Source organism: Apodemus sylvaticus, chromosome 8 (genome assembly GCF_947179515.1).
Source record: "Apodemus sylvaticus chromosome 8, mApoSyl1.1, whole genome shotgun sequence".
Taxonomy (NCBI): Eukaryota; Metazoa; Chordata; class Mammalia; order Rodentia; family Muridae; genus Apodemus; species Apodemus sylvaticus.
Window position 1 is genome coordinate 72,842,685 of NC_067479.1, and position 20,589 is coordinate 72,863,273.

At 47.0% G+C, this 20,589-nt stretch overlaps 1 protein-coding gene across 4 annotated transcripts; it reads right to left on the minus strand.

The window, feature by feature from the left end:
• Nucleotides 1-568: 568 nt before the first annotated feature.
• Nucleotides 569-15,870, minus strand: Bcl2l2 (BCL2 like 2). 4 transcript variants are annotated; one of them, XM_052191472.1, is made up of 7 exons: nt 4,461-4,814; nt 3,977-4,091; nt 3,245-3,312; nt 3,025-3,131; nt 1,740-1,827; nt 1,506-1,657; nt 569-766 (listed from the first exon to the last, which is right to left on the minus strand). In XM_052191472.1, exons 1-7 carry the CDS (start codon nt 4,797-4,799, stop codon nt 727-729), a joined length of 909 nt encoding a protein of 302 aa, XP_052047432.1. In that variant the 5' UTR covers nt 4,800-4,814; the 3' UTR covers nt 569-726. The 4 variants fall into 4 exon arrangements, with proteins under 4 accessions (XP_052047432.1, XP_052047435.1, XP_052047433.1 ...); XM_052191475.1 differs by lacking the exon at nt 4,461-4,814 and adding an exon at nt 4,274-4,293; XM_052191473.1 differs by lacking the exons at nt 569-766; nt 1,506-1,657; nt 1,740-1,827; ... (2 more) ...; nt 3,977-4,091; nt 4,461-4,814 and adding exons at nt 11,004-13,883; nt 14,439-14,878; nt 15,365-15,452; nt 15,750-15,870.
• Nucleotides 15,871-20,589: the final 4,719 nt, after the last annotated feature.

Sequence of the window (20,589 nt, forward strand, 5' to 3'; positions counted from 1 at the left end):
AAGGGAAAATAAAGGTAAAGAAAAAAACAAAACAAAACAAAAACACCTGAAAAACAAAAACACCCCCAAACTCCCCAAAACAAAGTAGTGCATTTCCCCAAGGGTAAGGGGAATTTACACTGGAGCCTCTGGGAGCGAGATCTTCCGGCTACAGAAACCTGCAAAGAAAGACACTCAAAACAGAAAAAGAAACACAAAAGGAAACAAAATAGATCACCAGGCAAACTGAAGGGGCAGGGAGCCAGAGGAAAGAAGGGCAGGGTGGGCGGAGACCTGGCAGGACAGGAGCAGGCAGGCAGGGACTGCAAAAGGCAGGGAGAAGACGAGGGGAGGAGACAAGCTGAACAGTTTGGTGTCCTTCCAGAGCCCTGGGTAAAAAAAAGGCCCTCCTACCCCTGAGCCCACCTACCCCACGCAGGCCCAGAGAGGATGGAGGGGAGCAGGGAATCGGGGAGCAGCTTGCACAGTTGAGATGTGTCCATGGCGAATCCCCAGAGGGAATATGTAGCCCCTGCCCCACGCCCTGGGCCTTCCCCTACTCCCAAAGCAGGTCCCTCCTCACAGTTAGTTATGGGATTCTCCCCCCTTCCACAGTATATCTTTTTTTTTTTTTAAATATTTTTTTTCCATCAAGGTCATCTTCTGTTTTTCTTTTTTTTTTTTTAATTCTTTTTTTTTCCTTCTTTCCTCTTTTTTTCCTCTCTCTCCTCCTAATACACACTTTTTTTAGTAAGGGGAATACCATGATGTCGCTCTAGCCCGGCCCCTGGAAGAAAGAAGGAGAGTTAGGTGTTAACAGGGTTACTGGAAAGTTCAGTACAAACAAGCCCCTCCCCGTGGGCCCGCAATTGCCCCAGTAACTGAAGGGAGACATCAAAAGTGAGGCCTCAATCCAGGAATAACACAACTGGCAAACTGGTGGGCCTTGAAGTGGGAAAGGGACAAGGAAGGCCATCTAAGACACTGAGGGACAAGGAAAGGATGCACTGTTTGTCCGGGGCTCATGTGCACTTAAACCCACCCTATCCGGTAAAAAAGCAGATTTCTCGACGTGCAGTTTAAATGCAAGGACAGAAGTAAATACAGCACAGGCACGCTATGGAGCCACTAGGCCCCATCAGACAGCTAACCTTGGGAACAGTCCTCCCACACGGCCGGGGGAGGAGCAGCCAGGAGCTGGGTCCTTCCACGCATGGGAAAAGTAACAAGTCCAAGCAGTGCTTTCCCTACCGGGAGGCCTTATAACTCAGAGTAAACACTTCCACTGTCACCAAGTCCCCAAAAGAAGGCTGAGGGAGGAAACATCTCAGAACAAATCCACCCTCAGCAACTTCTGTTCAAGAAAACACAGAACTGGCCTGCAACTACTTCCTTACTCTGCACAAGCAGGACCAAGTCCCTAGAACCAAAGGGAGGACAAGGGAGTAAGGGTCCTCAGATGAGGAGAGAACAAAGCCTAAGGGCTCATGGGAGGCGGGGAAGAGGAGCAGCCCATCTATCCTGACCTGTAGATTCGACCCCGGGGCCTGCTGTTAAAACCACTGTAGAATCGAGATCGGGAGCTGTTGTAATTGGCAGCCCGGGCACGGTATCGGGCACGTGGGAAACCCCGGTCTGTTGTGCTGATGCCTGGTCTGTTGGTTCGTTTGGGAATCACCTGAAAAGGACAGAGAACAGAAAGCCTTGGAGTCAAGCCAGAGAATCTGTTACAGAATAGAGAGCCAGCATACTATGCTTACCTTGATTTGTCTTCCTCTAAACAGGGACTCATCTAAGGCCAGGGACGTCCTCACTGACTCTTTGTCTGAGAACTCTATATATGCAAACCTGGAAAAGAATAATTTGGCCATTTTTTCAGACTTTACAAATAGCCTACAGGTTAAACCCAACTTGTAAATATAGTCAATTGGAATATGTTAACATTTTGGGGGGGTTGGGGGGGTTGAGACAGGGTTTCTCTTTGTAGTCCTGGCTGTCCTGGAACTCACTCTGTAGACCAGGCTGGGTTCAAACTCAGAAATCCACAGGCCTCTGCCTCCCAAGTGGTGGGATTAAAGGCATGCACCACCACCATCACCACCACCTGGTGTTAATGTTTTAAAATAACCATTTAAATAACAGTATTTATAAAAAACTTCCAAGTATTATTGAGTATAGTGAACAGTTTGTAATCCCAGCTACTCAGTAGGCGGAGACAGGAGAATATAAATTCACAGTCTGTCCAAGCTATAGAGTTGCTAAGACCAGCCTGGACAACTTAAGAAACCCCATTTCACAATAAAAAGCTTGAAAAGGTGGGTATGGGGTGTGTCTGAGATATGTCTCAGTAAGAAGACCTGCCTAGCCTACATCCAAAGGTTCAGTCACCAGTACCACCAAAATTAAAAATAACAAGACCCAGATTTCCATATAGACATATAGACACACACACACACACAGCTGGTGCTGAGTAGATGATGCCTCCCTTTCTAGTTTACTTACAATCTCACCCCTGCCTGCCCAGTCTTTATTACCTGGCCTCTGAAGGCATTTGATTCACAACTGCTCGTATAGTCATGGTAGCATAAGCCTAATCCCAGCACCAGAGAGGCAGACCCAGGTGTATCTCTTGAGTTTGAGGCCAGCCTGATCTACAGAGCTAATTCTAGTATAGCCAGGATTAAACAGAGAAACACAAATAAAACCCACCGAGCCGGGTGGTGGTGGCGCACACCTGTAATCCCAGCATTTGGGAGGCAAGAGGCAGGCGGATTTTCTGAGTTCCAGGACAGCCTGGTCTACAGAGTGAGTTCTAGGACAGCCAGAGCTACACAGAGAAACCCTGTCTCGAAGAAAAAAAAGAAAGCCAACCAACCACATAAATAAGTAGAATTCTTAAAACGAGTTAACACTACTTTAGTAGTAGATCAACATGTTCAAGGTCCTGGGTTCAATTCCAAGCTCAGAGAATGGTGGTAGTGATATGAAAAGTGATATGTATTTTTAAACTGTGACTAAAATCATCTCAACTTATCCCCTACTTACCCTTTGGGATGGCCACTAAATTTGTCACAGAGTATAGTAACGCGGTTGACTGAACCACAGCCATGAAAATGGGCTTCCAGCTCTTCTGCTGTTGCACCATAGTCCACCTAAGGAAAGGAACACTTAACAAGGACTGGGAAAACTCCATCTGAACAGGTAACAAAGTAATGAGAAACAATGTCCCCCTAAACCCAAAGCAGATCCTCCCTTAATAACATACATTGCCAACGTAGATAGAACGGGCATCGGCCTCCATCTTCTCTTCAAGAGACATGATCACCGGGCCAGCTTTTAAAGGAAATAAAAATTACTTTAAGCAAGCACATTTTCTGCTGGATCAATACATATACATTTCCACCATCTGGCTAAGATTTTGGTATACTTCTACTATATCAATTACCTAGAACAGTAATGCCCAGCACACAGTAGGTTTCAATATACATTAGAGAAACTACTTCTTAAAAACCATAGAAAACGCTGTTAAGATTTTACATTTCTCAAGTCGAGTCTCTACTTGGCTTTGGCTGAAATGCCTCAGAGTGAACAAAATGGAATGGACTGAAATCTGACATTTTTAAAGAACTCCCTCACAGCCATCAGTCATAAGTCCTAACTGAAGGGTTTCTACCTAAAAAGTGTTTAAGACTTGAAGGTCAAATGCCAGCTGGTAATCGCCACAAGAAGGGTACAGACAAACTAAGAACAAAGAGAAACACATTTATAAATGAGACAAAGAAAGGCACAAGACTAGCCACCAAAACGCCTTGTGTCTAACAAAGGTCAGTGGAACACATCATGGACTATGAGCCACAGCACCTGCCCAGAAAAACTGCTCAGACAAGCAGCTTCAAGGTCCCGAGCCTGTAATGCCACGCCGCGGTCTTCCCCCACCACCCCCACCACCGTATCAACCAAAGACCCGGACTGTTCGTGCATGAGGCCATTTACTCACCATTGCCTGGGGGTGGACTCATATTCATCTGCTTCTCTACCTCGTTTTGTAGCTCCTTTAGCTTCTCAGCCTCTTCCTCCATCTCCCTGACTCGAGCTTTGATCGCTTCTAGCTCCTACAATGAATGAGCAGGGCATGCAGTTAACCACAGACGCATGGGCTGTGCCGTACATTTTGTCTGGGCCCGGACACAGCCGTGCTCGGCCATTTCCCTTGCCTCGTGCGAGGGTCGTGATTTAAATAGAAAATGAATTTTTAAAAAAAACACACGCGGAAAAGTAAAAAGAGGGAATTTACCTTCTCCAGAGCCACCCTAGGCACCCATGATGCCCCATCAGCCCGCTCACGAACGGCCTCGGCCCGCCACCAGCCACGTTATTCCCCGCCCAACCCCACCCCCCGCCTGCCTGCCTGCCTGCCTGCCTCCTGCCCGTGCTTTGGGCCTCCCATGACCTGGCCCGCTCGCTCGGCTTCCTTCCCTCACCGGGTCCTCAATGGCGCCGTCACCGGGGTCGGCCTCAACCAGTCCCGGCTCTTCCTCCTCCTCCTGACTGCCGGGGGCTCCCGAGCCGGGCCCAGGACCCGGAGCTCCCGGAGGGGCGCGGGGCCGGGGCGGCTCTTCTTCGGGTTCGGGCTCCGGCAGCAGCTCTCCAGGCTCCAGCTCCTCAGACTCCAGGCCGTTCCCGTAGTCCCCTGCGCCCCCCGGGTCCCCCTCCCCGGCCTCCCCACCGGCCCCGGGCACAAGATGGCGCCGCCGCCCCGGCCCGGAGCCCCGACCGCCCGCAGCCCCCGCTGCTGCTGCCGCCGCCGCCGCCGCCGCCATCGCCGCTCAGACTGGGGCCCGCCGCTCGGCGATTGGAGAACTGAGCCGGCCACGCCGAGGATTCATTAGTCAGTCAGCCTGCCCGTTACCCTAAGCTCGAATACTATTGGAGAATTCTACCTGGCAATCAAGCAGGATCCCACCTCTAAGGCGGGTCACTATGCCAAATTCTCTGAACCCGGTAGGTGAAATATGCCTGTCAATCAACACACCCCACCTCCAGTCTAGTCCTTAGGTAATAATACGCCCTCACTGTGACGACTTTCCGCTCATCCTCCGCCCATGGGCGGGCCCACAACATGGAGGATGCTCCACAATTGGCCCCTGACTTGGTGAAGTGAAAAGGACCAATCTTCCAAACGCCTCACCAAAGTGGCCCATTCTTGGATGCCGATTGGCTTATGGGATTGGTAGACACCCGTTGTACGACAGGTGAACCCTGAAAGGCTTGTCTGGCTTAATGCTAGAGGATTCCTAGGCTGGGTGTGGTGGCGTATGCCTTTAATACCAGCGCTCTGAAAGCGGAGGCAAGCAGATTTCTCTGTGTTCAAACCCAGACTACTCTACAGAGTGAGTTCCCAGGACAGTCAGCACTACAAAGAGAAATAACCTCCAAAAAAAAAAAAAAAAAAAAAAAAAAAAAAAAAACAACAACAAATTTCACTAATCCTTACTCAGACTTGGAATCCTCTGCATGAGTGAGGACGAATTGTTCTGCATAGGTGACTGGGTTTTTTTTAGACTCTTAGATTCAGCCTTTTTTCTCTAACTTGTTACAACATCCTCTTTTTCCTGGCCAGCTGAAGTGTCAAAATTCCTTACTGTAGCCTTAGGGCTAGTTTGCAAGTGTCATCTCCATACTTCTCATTCTCCGGGTTTACCTAAGGGATGATTTAGCCCTTCGTGTGCAGTTTCTCCTAAACCAAACCACCTCAGTAAGAATGCCTTCCACCAGCTTTCTCATTCTATCTTGAAACAAGTGGGCCTATGTCCACTGCACATTCTGTTTCTACTTAACCATTCTGTGCTGCTTCCTAACTAGGTGGAGTGCCTGCACATAATGGGTCAAGACCTGTTTATATTTGTATCCATTAATGGTGATACACTTAGCAGAGTACACATGTGTGATTATTGGGTGACTGCAATTTCTAGGTGTAATTTCCTAGCTTCCAAACACCTTTGAAGACCCCAGAGGAAATCCTCCATTCAGGTTCTCAAGACGGATCTGCACCTTCAAATAACCATAAGGATCTGGCCCTGGAGAAGGTAGTATGATACCAACTCCAGAAGAAATCCCACACATTTATAGAAATTACAGTAATGCTAAGTCTGCAAGAGGACTTTTTGAAGACAGACCAAACTACAAGTCTGAGGGGTAGAATCATCCAAACACAACCAGAAAGGTTAACTTGGTTGCAATAGGGGAGTGGGACAAAAAGGAATCTCTTTAAGCAAAGCAAAGTCAGAAGTATGGCTCATTACACCCACTGTTGCATTCCTTACCTCAGAATCTTGGGAGCTGGAAGAAGAGTCATACTGTTGCTGAGGATTCATCTGAACTAAAGTTGATCACCGAAGTCAGGCACTAAATAAGTTCCAAAGAAAGGTCTCTTATACTGATTCCGACCAATTCAAAATTTGAAGGGTTTGCTAACTAAGGGTCGTGTGGTGATGGTGTTGTTCCAAGAAAGGATCTCACTGACTGACTCTGGCTGGCCTGAAGCTCAATTTATATAGTCAAGGCTGACCTTAATCTCACACAGCCACGCCCACCTCTACCTCCTAGACTCTGGGATTAAAGGTGTGTTCTGCCACGCCTATCTAGTAATTTTGCTGTTTGATACAGGATCTCTGTGTAGCCCTGGCTTTCCTTGAACTCTCTCTGTAGACCAGCCTGGCCTCAAACTCAAAAGATCTGCCTACCTCTAGCTCCCAAATGCTGGGATTAAAAGCATGCACCACCACCATTGCCTGTCTGGTTTTTGTTGTTGTTGTTTTTTGTTTTTTCGAGACAGGGTTTCTCTGTGTAGGCCTGGCTGTCCTGGAACTCACTCTGTAGACCAGGCTGGCCTCGAACTCAGAAATCCGCCTGCCTCTGCCTCCCAAGTGCTGGGATTAAAGGCGTGGGACACCACGCCCTGCAGTCTGTTTTGTTTTTGAGACTATTACCAGTCTGACCAGAAACCTGAGCTCCTCCTCCCTCAGCTTCCTCAGGTTATTATTTTCTCAGCATTGTGACACACACATGTAATCTTAGTACTTGAGAAGATAAAGCAGGAAAACAGGAGTTCCAGACCAGTCTGCACGGTGAGTTAATAGAGCTAAACACCTTTAATCCCAGCACTGGGGAGGCAGAGGCAGGTGGATCTCTGTAAGTTTGAGGTCAGCTGGTCTATAGATCGAGTTCCAGGACAGACAGGCCACAGAGAAACCTTGTCTCAAAAGCCACAGGAGTCTTGGTATTCTTACAGAGGACCTGAGTTCAGCACCCACATGCTCACTCCACCTAACTTCCACAGGTACTAACATACATGCACATACTCTCCCACACACATACACATTTTTTAACATCTTGAAAAACAAAATACCCTACAGAGTTTGGTGTGATAACATAACCTACTCCTGAATTCCTAGCACTTGGTGGGTGGGGGAGCAGAAGCATCAGGAGTTCAAGGCCAGCCTCACTTATATAGGAAAGCTGAGGCTAGACTGAGCTACATGAGACCCTGTCTCAAAGAAAAGGGGGGTGGGGCTGGACCCAGAGACAGGTGGATCTCATTGAGTTCAAGGCCAGCCTGGTCTACATAGTGTGTTTCAGGACGTAGTGAGCTACACAGCTACAGAGTGAGGATCCCCAACCACCCTTCTGCCTTCCTAATACTAGGATTAAAGGCATTCTCTTACATTTTTAATGAGGCTTCTAAAAATATGTAAAACCTTTTTGTGACTTGCGTTATATTTCACTGGACAGTGCTGGCATAAGACTTGAAGCCTTATGCTATTTTTAAAGACTGATTATTTTTCTATGTATGTATATGTGTGCTGGTGTGAATTTATGTGTAGCACTTAAATGCAGGAGCCCACAAAAGCCAGAGGGCATCAGATTCCCGGGAACTGTGTACAGGTAGTTGTGAGCTGTTCTATGGGTGCTGAGATGTGAACCAGGTCCTCTGTGAGGACAGTAAGCACTCAGAATGCTGCACTCTCTGCCCAGCCTTTCGTGTCTATTTTAGAAAGATCCTGGTATCTTCTGGTGTGGTCTGACCTAGCTTGCATTAACTTCCTAGATCAGACCTAGTACAGAAGTGAGGTCGCATTTGAATGTGAAAGAGCTTCTACCAGGCTGCTTCATTTCAGTTTTGACTGGATAACTTTTAAAACATTTTGTTCATGTATGGGTCTATGTTCTGGTGCCCACAGAAAGCAGAGGTATTTATAATCTCCTGGAACTGGAGGTTTGAACTACCTGACACAGATCCGAGGATCTGAACTCCTCTAATTGAGCAGCAAGGACTCTTATAGCCATTTCTCTAAGAGCTCAGCTGATTAGCTAACTTTCATCTTTTCTTTTTATACTTATTTATTTGAAGGGAACACATGTCATGGCACTGTGTGAGGAAAGAGGACCACTTGCTAGACTCAGTAGACCCTTTCCACCGTCCAAGCCTGAACTCGGGTTGCCAGGCACAGTGGTAAGCACTGTTACCCACTAGGTCATCATGCCAGCCCACTGAGTGGCTAATGTTTTGATAAAGGGTCTGCCTATGTAGCCCTGGCTGGCTCACAACTCACTATCTAGACAGATCAACCTCCAACTTTCAGTGACCCTTCCCATCCCTCAATGTTGAGACTGAAAGTGCATAGGCCCATCACGGGGCTTGACTGGCTCACTTTTTATCTGAAAAACTTGCTTTCAGTTGCTCTGTCAGATGCTTATACTTACTATCCCCCCCCCCCAATCAAAAAATACTGACAGCAGAATGAACAAAACCTATCCACCAAACAAAACCACAAATGGCATCTTCGTCTGCTCTTGCTGAAGTCTTCATTTAAATCAGGAGGTTCACACAGATAAAGTGTGAGTCTTCATACTGTCACATACTATTTTCTAACTTATAGTTTTATAGGAAAATAAAAAAATGTTTATGTGCTAATAGGTATCTTCAATTATACCATAACTCATGGTTTTACTTGTCATCTTGGACAGGAGGGTTTCCCTGACCATTTGATTTACAATTAGAGTATCTACATATTTCTACTCTTGATCTTCTTACTTAAAAATATCTATAGATGGGGTCTCACACGTAGGTCAGTTAGGCTGGCCTTGAACTTGCAGAGCTGCCTGGAGGCTGCCTCCCTAACACTATGATGAAAGGTGTGTGTTAACATGCATCTTTCCTCATAGTATTATTTACTGCTTTCTAACATAGTTATGAGATTTGTTTGTTTGATCCCCTACTGGAGTGTAAGAACAACGTTGAAGCTGAGCTGTGTCTTCCACTCCCTTTGCCTGTCAGCCCAGAACTGTGTTAAATATGCAGAAAATATTGAACATTTTCTCTAGAGTTGAATGATGAATGAGAAGCATCCATGTATCCATTATATTATGCTTTCTGGTCAAAATCTCTGTTGTCCCTGTGTGTGTGTGTTGAACAGGGTCTCATATAAGCCACAGTGGCACCAATCCTGCCTCTTATGTCCTCTAAAAGATGGAATTATAAACTGGCAGCACCACATTCAGCTTTGGGTTGTGTTTTTTATTATTTATTGGTTATTGATTAGTTATTTATTATTATTTTATGGTTATTCCCCATAACCACATTAGGGTTTTTATTTGTTTGTTTTTGTTTTTGTTTTAATTTTCAAAGAATTCAGCCAGACCTGTTTGCACACACCTGGAATCTCGACAGTCAGTCTGAACCCACACTGGGCTACAAGCTACAAAAAAATCAAAGAAAAAGCAAACAAAAACTTGATGAAGAATATCTATGATGTACCCAATTGAGGGAAACTGTAAGGTTTCAGTTTTGTTCTTTCTCCTGACAATGAGTCTTACCTTGCAGTCAGGCTGGCTTGGCTACATGTATTCCCAGCCAGATCTACAATTAAAGTCCTGCTCCTGAGGTGTGAGAGATTTACAGCATGAGCAAGGACTACCCTAACCCAACCTCAGTGGTCAGAAATTGTAACTAAGTGTGGCCCAACTTTATTAAAGGTGTCATCTATATGAGTCACATTTACACAGAACTATATAAAGAAAACAGTCATCTGTCCCTTTGGATTACTAAAACTTAGTAATCAGACCACTATAAAGGAACATATTAGTCTGAATTATAACGAGGCTGATAGACAAACCTAAGGCCTTCTGGATCCCCACTTGGCATTTGTAAATGGACAGAGATATAAACTATTCTATTTGCTATCAATTCTGTCACTAAGTATCTTTTCAGAAAACTCTGCCTCTTGAGTAACTATACAGCTTTGAATCTCACTGTTTTCCAGATTGCTTTGGCTGCCAAGAAACTCAGAGCTGAGTTCACAGCCTAGCTTTTGTATTTGAGAATATTACTTAAGAACAACCTCGCCGGGCAGTGGTGGCACACACCTGTAATCCCAGCACTCTGGGAGGCAGAGGCAGGCGGATTTCTGAGTTCCAGGACAGCCTGGTCTACAGAGTGAGTTCCAGGACAGCCAGGGTTACACAGAGAAACCCTGTCTCGAAAAAACCAAATCAAAAAAACAAAACAAAACAAAACAAAAAACAAAAAAACAAACCAGCCTCCATGCACTAATTACCCTTTTGCTTTACATCAGCTGTTTAGAGATAAGGTCTCACGAAGCCTTGACTTCACTATATACCTGGTGGCTCACCTTCCTATCTAACTACTGGGACTGCAGCTGTTTGCCACCACACCAAGCCAGGATATTTGAGGAGGGATTGTTGTGTGCAGGGCTTCAGATGTACCTATCGTATGTGCCTGCGCCTTCTGGAGGACAGAGCTGGTATAGAGTTCTTAGGTTTGGGTATTAGGCCAGGGGTGGGGTAGGTGGGGTTTGTTTTGTTTTGACCTCAATACTTTCTTTCCCCAAACCCTCTAACTCCAATTATTCCCCTTAGCAAGGTCATAGTCATAAATGACTGGCTAAGGAAAGTGCTAAAACCCAGGCTGTACAGTATAGAAGTCACAAAACCCTGTTCAGTACTTCTCATTAAATTTCTGGGCTTTATTTATTTATTTTTTAATACGACCATTACATATTACACAAAAATAAAAGTCAAATGAACTTGGCATTTATAAATTATTAAATAAAAATACAGGAATATATATTTATATTTATAGAGCTTTTTCTCTTCTAAACTAACCAAATCTGTTCTCCTGCCGTTTATGATTTAAAAAAGTAAAATAGTATATGTATGCCCTAGTGTAAGTGGGGAGTGGGAGTGATAGCTGCAGGATGAGTGCCCACTTCCGCTCTTGCCTTGGCCTAAGCAAAGTCCCTATTTGTCCCTTTGGGCTTTGGGGAGCGAGAACATCCTCTCCACCTACTTAATATCTGAAAAATTATATCCATTTCCCTCATTTAAAAAATGAAATGGATTTAAAGTCTGGGAGCCATACTCAGCCTTCTTGGCCAAGAGCTAATCCCAAGGAACTATATGGCTCTAAAAGACAGTCCCTGGTTTCCCTGACAGAAGAGTCTCTGGGTTTCCACTGGCCCTTAGAAGGAAGGGCAAAATAGGTCACAACTCTCCACTGTGGTCCCATTTAAGCTAAGCTTCTGGGAATCCAGACCAAGATCAACCCTTTAGCCTATCATAACACAGCCTCTCCTTCCACCTGTCTGAAGGCTTGAGAGCAGAGCTTGCTGGTAACCTGACCCTGGTCCCCTGCTCCTGTTTGCTAAAGGCCCCCAGGAATGCTATCTTGGGTAGGTGTCCCATGGGAAGGGCAGAGCAGAGAGTCTTCCCTGAACTTCAAGGAGCAGGGCTCCATATGGAGCTGATGGTCTAGTCAGCGGTTTTCTAACATTTTTCAGCAGCAAAGCCCTTACCACAAATAAATCTTACCCTGAACCCCGATACGTAAGACAGCTACAAGGGGAGCTGTTCTGTTTGAGGGCAAACTGTCCAGGCCCTCCACTCTCTCTTCTCCCTAAGGACTCCTGAGACAACCCCTAGGGCATGTCGGGGCCCTGCCAAGCAGTTTGAAAACCACTGGCCTAGTTTGTCCTGAGCAAGTCAGATCCCCCCACTCCAACTGCTTGCCACAGACAGCTCCGAGTGTCTTAGATCGTCACCCTCAAAACAGACCAACTGGCACATGCAGTCTCCCACATCCCCCATAGACACTGTTAAAAAGTGCAACCTTCTCTCAAAAGCAAAAGTCTGTACTAAAACACCTGAGGCCAATTTGGTCCCACATTCTAGCAAGCACAATCGATGCCACATTCTAGGACCGAGTGAAGAGACAAGCGAGGCAGCTGTGGCCTGGCCTAGCCAAGCCAGTCAGGGCTCTCTCGCTGGCTCGCTCGCTCGCTCGCTCGCTCGGATAGGCAGGTAGGGTTCTAGAGCACTGGGAACGGAGTCGGCATTAAAGAGCAGCAATGTTAGCACCTTGGGAAGTGCAGCGGTGAGGTCTGGCTCAGGGCATGCATTTGGAGTGAATAATTTCTCCCTCAAAAGAAGAAGCTAGAGTCCAGATTTGTTCTATGGGACTGGACTGTGAGTTCTAACATGACCATCTTCAGAGACTCAAGTGTTGACAACACAACCTATGCAAAGAGCATGGCTTCAAAAGAAAACGTGTTAGGTGGTGGCAGGTACTCTAGAACCCATATCCCTGGCCCCTGATAAAGCAGCGCCAATTCCACCACACAGAACAGGCCAGTCAAGGAGTACCTGTCCCCATCACTCCCAAGGGCCTCAGAGCTGGAACGGTCCTCTCAAGACAGTGATAGGCAGTCTCACTGAGACAGCTCAGGAATTAAGCTGACTCTAGATCAGCATTTATGCCCGTATCTTTTAAAGGAAAATTAGAGCCCCAATTTTGAGTTTCAGCTGGATAGAGAGGTCCTAGAAACAGGCAACACTTTAGGCACCCTTGTGCCACCGTTGGAGGGGAAGGTGACAGGCAAATCCAACTACCACCACTCCGCCCCACCCAGGCTCCACACAGCCTTACCCTTTGTCAGCCTGGGTGCGGGTGCAGATGCACACAACAGGGGGTGATGAAGAACAAGGCCAGCTGCAGAACTCTTCTCTCCAAAGCCCTGCCAACAACTTCTAGTAGTACCAGAGCCCCAGTCTAGATAGTGCTCCTCCCTCAGCCTGGAGGCGTAAAGTCTGGGGAGGGGCAGAGGGAGAAGGGCAGTGAACTGGCCCTTGTTCTTGCCACCGCAAGAAGGAATGTTTTCTCTAAGTACCCCATCACCAGATCTGACAAACAGCCCAGCATGCACAGGACCATGCCTGCATGTGCACATGCACAGGTGTGCCCATGCAGCCCACAGCCACCGCCATCTCATCCAGTCACCTGATCACCAAGCTTCCATTCCAAAGGGAGGTGAATTCTAGGCTCCCTAAATCCCATCCATCTAGTGGAGACACAGATCTTTTAAGTAAGCTCCCCGTCCTTGGAGCTACCAGCCACGTTCCGGGTACTGTGTGCCCAAGACGTAGGCATGATTTCTCCCACCTCCCCCCGCCGTGGGATGACTCCACCCTCTGGGTTCCTGGCCTTGAAACATTCCTTAATGTTTCCAACTCATTCTCCCTGCCACCTGCCTGGCATGCTTGGCTCCCACACTGGTGGCTCCCCCACACACACCACCTTCCCCTGCCTTTCTCTGTTCCGTTTCTTCCAAGGGCATTCTCTAGTGTTCCAGCTCTCCTGGCCCCTAGCCACACCTAGCCCCACCTGGCCCTAGACTTTCTCACTTGCTAGCAAAAAAGGCCCCTACAGTTACCAGGGCCCCCAGTGCCACAGCCCCTGTCAGCACTGTCCTCACTGATGCCCAGTTCCCCTCCCGCAGACGCCGCGCCTCCTCCAGGGCCCCGTCCCCGTATAGAGCTGTGAACTCCGCCTGTGGGAGAGAAGGGAAGTAGAGAAAGGAGAAAGGGATATCAGGAAAGGATAGTGGAGAGAAGAGGGGAGGAAGAGTTCCAGTTCCATCCACCGTGAGCACTGCCCCCACACCCAGCTGCTCCAGCCAGAGCTCTACTGCCCACCAGCCCCACAGAAGCCCCTCCCCGACTCCTCTGCACTGTCTCCATGAAGTCAGCCCCACCCCTTCCATGGCAATAAAGTTCCGTTCAGAACTGGCATCCTTTGCTAAGGCTTGCCTAGCCACGACCCGTCCCTGACTGACCCCACCACCCATACTATGTGCTTAGGGGTCACAACTTTTCTCTGAAGGCTCTCCATCCAGTCTTCTGCTTGGGACCCTGAACCCCATCCAGCGATTACTGCAGGGCAGCCCTGAAGAACCGTTAGCTTGATGCTCTCAGTCTGATTCAACTTAGATAGGGGAACTCAGCCCTTCCCAGCACAACCCCAGTCTCCCACCAGAGGCCCCATTTTCCCACAAAGACCAACTTTGCAGAGGGATGCGGAGAGCAGCAATTGAGAAACTTCTTACCCAGCCCCCACTGCTGTGGATCCAGTCAGCCAGGCGTGTCTCCAGGTAGGTCACCATCCAATCCTGCACTTGTCCCACCAGTGGCTCCATTTCTTTGTTGACACTCTCAGCACACAGGGCAGCCCCAAAGACAAAGAATGCCACAAGACGGCCCCAGTTGGGGCCCCCTTGGAAAAGTTCATCGGAAACCTGGGTGAAGCGTTGCTGGGCTGAGCCTGGGGTCACATGTAGCTGAGCGGCCAGGTCAGAGAAGGTGCGCCGGAAGCGGGTCTCAAACTCGTCTCCAGCAGCCCGCATGGCTTGGTGCAGCGGGTCGGCTGCTGGGCCTTCCCCAGGGCCAGCTCCACAGACATAACCCTTCTGCCTCAGCTTATAGCCTACAAAGTCAGCCACTAGAGCCCGTGTGTCTGGGGCTGAGGCTGGGGTCGCCATCCGGGCGGCTGAAAGGGGCAAGGATGACAGACTGACATAAATATATGAGAATTATTGACAGACCAAAAAGGGACATTTCCTATTTGATCAAGCCCCTGAGCTAGGTGAAATACTCAGAGGCCACTGGGCAGGGACAAGTAAGAGCAAAGGATTTAAGTCGGGGGGGGGGGGGGTGTCAGAGCGTAAGCAGCTGGCCACGTATAACATGTCAAATTAAGTGTGCAACAAGAAATCTTATTTTTAGACTACTTCAGATTCCTTTCATACGACGACACCAGCTGTATGACACCTCTACACACACACACACACACACACACACACACATACACACACACACACACCCCTTTTTGGCTACAGGAAGAGGCTTAAGACCTCCCTAGAAGCATGATGTGAAGATGTTGGCAGAAGCACAAGATAGGGAGGAGATAAGGGCTGAATAGAAAGACGGGAAAAGCCTAGAGCTGTAATGGGGCAGAAAGGAAGAGGACACTTACCCAGCCTGGATGGCAGCTCTTAGGACCCAGTGCTGGTGGCAGGGAGCCCCCAGCTGAGGCCTCTCATCCTCCCGGCTAGAGTGGAGCCCTGAAAAGGGGAGGGAGAGAGAACTAGGTGGAAAAGGCCAGGGATCTGGGTCTGGCCCGGAAAGAACTGGAACTGCAGCGCCGGGGATTGGGCCCCTACCTCCAACGCTTTGCCAGCTGTGGGGCCGATTCCATGTTTAAAGACTGCCCTCACGGGAAACCCGGGACCACAGGCTTCCTGCCGACACCATCTCTATTCCCGGTTCCCCCAAGAGCAGCCCAAAGGCCCAGCTCCTCCCATTCTCCCACCCTTAGCTGGTTTCCAACCCCGCCTGCCAGCCAGGTTAAGGAATCTCACGGGTCAGGCCGCAGCCGGGATCCGGAATCCGGTTGTTTCCTGGTGGAGGAGCTGGGAGGGAGGGAGGGAGAGAGGGAGGAAGGGAAGGAAGGAAGGAGGGAGGAGGGGAGGGCTGGGAGGGAGGGCCCGGCGCCGGGTGATGATGGGACACAGAGATGCGTCCAGAGAGAGGGGCGGGGCCGGGAGGCAGGGCTGGGAAGAGCCACAACTCCGGGAAGAGAGGGCCATTGAAGGGCTGGTCAGAGGCGGTAGTGACCTGTGCCGACTGCCTGCTGAGCCCGCTGCGTACTCAGAGAAACACACCGGGCCTCAGCAGCTCCGTGCAAATTCAGCATTTCCGGAAGGGCTCTTCTGCTCATGCACTTGTTGAACTTTCCAGCTTGGATTGCATGCCTAGGAAAAGAAGAGCAGGTCCTATTAAGCTGGGAACAACGCCTTGCTCCTGTGGGACTAGTAGGACACAAAACACAAAAATACTTCCCCTCCGGACCTCTGATGCAGTGGGCTCTTCCTGGGCTGTAGTTGCAGCTAGGTATCAAGGAGACAGGCCTTGGTTTACAGTGTCCACACGCAATCTTCATCTTTTGTAATAAGACTGATTTTCTTTTAATTTTTTTACCGACCACATGAATTAACTCGTATTATTTAAAAAAATAAATAAATAAAAGGCACAAATTGATACAAGCTTACTAATCTTACACACCCTCCCTAACCTGTATAGGTTACCAATGTTGGGTTAATGCCTGTTTTACAGACTACATATATCTATATTCACATATGCATGGATTGATTATATATACATTTATTTATACACATGTCTATATAAGTATATGCTTTTATATATTCATATACAATATATTTATATAACATGTATTTACAAGTATAAGCATATGTTATACAATTTATAAATGTATCAATATTAATATAAGTATAAAGTATATCGGTTTAGTTTATGTAAATTTTTGTTTTGTTTTGTTTTGTTTGAGACAGGGTTTCTCTGTGTAGCCCTAGCTGTCCTGGAACTCACTCTGTAGAACAGACTGGCCTCGAACTCATAAATTTGCCTGCCTCTGCCTCCCAAGTGCTGGGATTACAGGCGTGCACCACCACTGCCTGGCTATGTAAATATTTTTATATATTCCATATACATATTTATAATATACACATATATAATATATGATGACATATTTCTGTAGAGCAAGTTTCCAGGGCACGCTTTCTGCCTGCAGCAGATCCACAGGAGGGCAGTCAGCACGCGGGTAGATCCTCCCACCTCCCCCCTCTCCCCTCACCCAGGCCTCCCGAAGATTGCCATTTCTGGGACTCCAGCTAAGGCCAGAAAGAGGCAACCCAATTACGCTTCTTTCCCTCAGTTCTTTCTTGTTACTTCCCCTTGCTTCTCCCACTAAACCTTGATGTTCCCACTTGTTTGTATGGTCACCAGAGAAGCCACAGTGATCACAGTTACAGTCCATTATAGGAACTGATTGTGCTCATTCTCTCTCTCTCTCTCTCTCTCTCTCTCTCCCTCCCTCTCCCTCACCCTCTCCCTCTCTGATCTTTGTAGGTCAGTCTGACCTTGAACTCACAATCTGTCTATGACAGCAGTCCAGATGGTATTGCGGGTATGAGCTACAGACCTTTCTTCATATGTATAATTTTTATTCTCACCTCATTCCTGAGGCTACTTAATCCTTATTCCTTGAAAAGGGAAGCTGAGATTTGGAAAAAATAAACCATTTACCCAAATCCACACATCCAAGGAGAGAAGCTAGGACTTCAGTCTAATCAGTTTGACCTGTTACGCCTCACGATGACCTCTTCCCTTTGGCAGTCAGCACGGTTCTTACCGCTGGAATCCACAGCATTTCTGAGCCCCGCTCAGTTCTCTACCCTGAACACCCAGCCCGTCCCAGGCCTGCATAGGTCTATCAGCCCACCTACCTCATTTTTCCTTTGTTCTTACACTGATCATGCCATCAGCAAGACGCCCCCATTTGTTTTTAGAGACAGATCTTGTTGGGGTACAGGAATCGCCCACAAACCACATGGACACTGATTTCAATCAAGCAGGGACAGTTTATTGAAAACACACCTTGAGACTGACTGATCAGACTTGGGAGCTGAGACTGTGATCCCAGCCTACTGATTTTAAGCCTAAAATCCACAAACAGGTGTGCCAAGTTATTCTACCACTCAGGGTTTAGGGATAGGGGACCTCCTTAGGAACATGTCTTTGGGGTACACTTATCTTGCTCCCGTTGGTTGGTATTCAGCTGTGGTGAGGAGACTTGCCTAGCGGTCATGTCTCAAGTAGCCAACCAGAATGTCAGTTACTCAGGGAGGTCTTGGAAACTTAAACCATTTGACAGCTATCAAAAATGGAAGTTGCCGGGCGGTGGTGGCATACGCCTGTAATCCCAGCACTCTGGGAGGCAGAGGCAGGCGGATTTCTGCGTTTGAGGCCAGCCTGGGCTACAGAGTGAGCTCCAGGACAGCCAGGGCTATACAGAGAAACCCTGTCTTGAAACCCCCCCACCAAAAAAGAAATTTTTTTCAAAATGGCTGTGGTACTATCAGAAAGGCAGTGGTTATTTAGTCCTTAACAATATAGTTTAAGGTTTTAATTTGCAATATGGTATAGTCTAAGAAAGTGACCAGAAATAAATACTCTAGGGGAAGACTATTTTGTAGTGGGGTACAGGCTGTCCTTGAACTCACTATGTAGATGAAGATAACCTTTATGAACCTTCTGCGCCTCCTGATTAGTGCAGGGATTAAAGGAGTGTGCTCCACACTGAATTTGTTTTTATTACTGGTCTTAAGAGTCACTAATATATTTCCAACTGACCTTTTATTTTTAAGCTATTCGACAGCCAGAACTGTTTTATTCACATTTGTGTCTTCATGGCCAAATAAGTGATCAGCACATGTTGACTAAATGAATCATTTGACACCTCCCGCCAATCTCTGAGCAGTTCCAGTCAGATGTTTAAAGATCTGCTGTTTAAGAAATAAAGACTTATGCCAGGCATGGTGGCACACTCCTTCAATCCCAGCACTCAGGAGGCAGAGGCAGATGGAGTTTTGTGAGTTCAAGGACAGCCTTGTCTACAAAGTAAGTCCAGGATAGTCAGGGCTTTTACACTGAGAAAACTTGTCTCAAAAAACTATTTAAAAAAAATTTGGAAGAAGGATTCTGTTTCAGTGTGAGCAGCTAGAAGATCAAAGTGAGAATCTCAGAGTCCCAAGCTATATACCTCAGAGATCTTCCCAGCCTCACAGTACAAAGCCAAACATGGTAGCTCCAGCTGTAGACAAGGCAGTAGAGACTGCCATAAACTCCAGGCCACACACTAGTGGGGGTCCTCCTTGGCTTTACTTCAATGCCGCGTTCTTTCACCAGCGCACAGAAGATCCCTTACGCTGCCTAATTGTAATATTAATCCGTGTACAGTGATTGTTACAGAATTTTAGCTAAACTGTTGGTATCAGGCAGGAAGCTGGAGTGATTGGCACCTAAGCTTTGACGTAGCCTTTTGTCAGCGATTGTTATCCGTGATTTTATGGGCTTATTCCTTTGAATGTTTCTCAGAGCTTTTGGAGAGGGTGTGGCAAACCCGGAAGTTTCCCCTGGCTGAGAATTGCTTAGGCCCTGGCTCTTTCTGGGTGGCCTCTAGATCAGATAAGAAGTTTTGGTGTGAGGAAATTGGCCTGTTAAACTTCCTTTTGTTTTTGTTTTTTGAACCATCAATTTTGTTTTTCATTAGAACAGCCTTAAAAAACTAACATAGAAAAACAACAGAAACGTAACAATTTAACAAAAGGCACAAGTATATTAAAATAAAATAACATACCCAAGTTAAATGTCTAACTTGTACTAACTCTGTTTAATATATGTTATTTTTTATTACATATATTCTTTATTAAAAAGAGCTTCAAAATTTTGAGTGTAGTGGTGCAAAACATGCCTTTGATCTCAACACTCGGGAGGCAGAGGCAGGTGGATCTCTGAGTTCGAGGTCAGCCTGGTCTACAGAGTTAGTTCTAGGACAGCCAGGGCTACACAGAGAAACTTGTCTCAGAAAACAAAATCCAACAGCAGCAACAACAAAGAGCTTCTAGGAGGGCGTTGGGGTTCAGTCCCACAGAGGTGGTTCCCCTGTTGCTAAGAAGCCTGGATTCATCCTGTAGTCGTTCTTTCTTCCATTGATCGCCCCGAGCAACCACCAACACTGACAAATTATTTTATAGCTTAAGACACAAAGCATGTCCGTGCATTTTATGTGTGAATGAAGAAACACAACTCTATATGGTTTCTAAAGTGAGTCCTAGCTAGTGGTATGTTTAATGCTGCTGTGAAAAACACACAGGAGTGAACTGTACAATAATAACATAGCAGTAAGTCTCTCTTTAGGCCCAGCTGAGTCCCTTGTATAGTTCTGTTGTTTTGTTAATCCATCCTGTTAAAAATTTAGAGACTTCATGAGCACAGTGATAGAGTGTTTGCCCAGCAGGTATAAGGCCCTGGGTTCAAACCCCAACATTGCAAATAAATAAGTAAATTTAGAGATTTTATTTGTTCTATAATAATTTTTTCTTTCCTTCCTTCCCTGCTTTCTCTCTCCCCTTTTCCCCCCTCCCCCCCATTTCAAGACAAGGTCTCTCTACATAACTGTCCTGGAACTCATGTAGACCAGAGCTGGCCTTGAACTCACAGAGATTGACTTGCCTCTGCCTCTTGAGTGCTGGGATTAAACTTATGCACCTGTACCACTATGCCTGGCCCCATTTTTATTATTTACTTATTTATTTAATTATTTATTTATTTTGGGTTTTC

Coding starts and splice junctions, on each gene's coding strand:
- Bcl2l2 (XM_052191472.1), bottom strand. CDS start 4,799: ATGGCGGCGGCGGCGGCGGCGGCAGCAGCAGCGGGGGCTGCGGGCGGT. Junction 4,092..4,460: donor ACGGCGCCATTGAGGACCCG/GTGAGGGAAGGA, acceptor CATTCATTGTAG/GAGCTAGAAGCGATCAAAGC. Junction 1,658..1,739: donor TTAGAGGAAGACAAATCAAG/GTAAGCATAGTA, acceptor TGTCCTTTTCAG/GTGATTCCCAAACGAACCAA.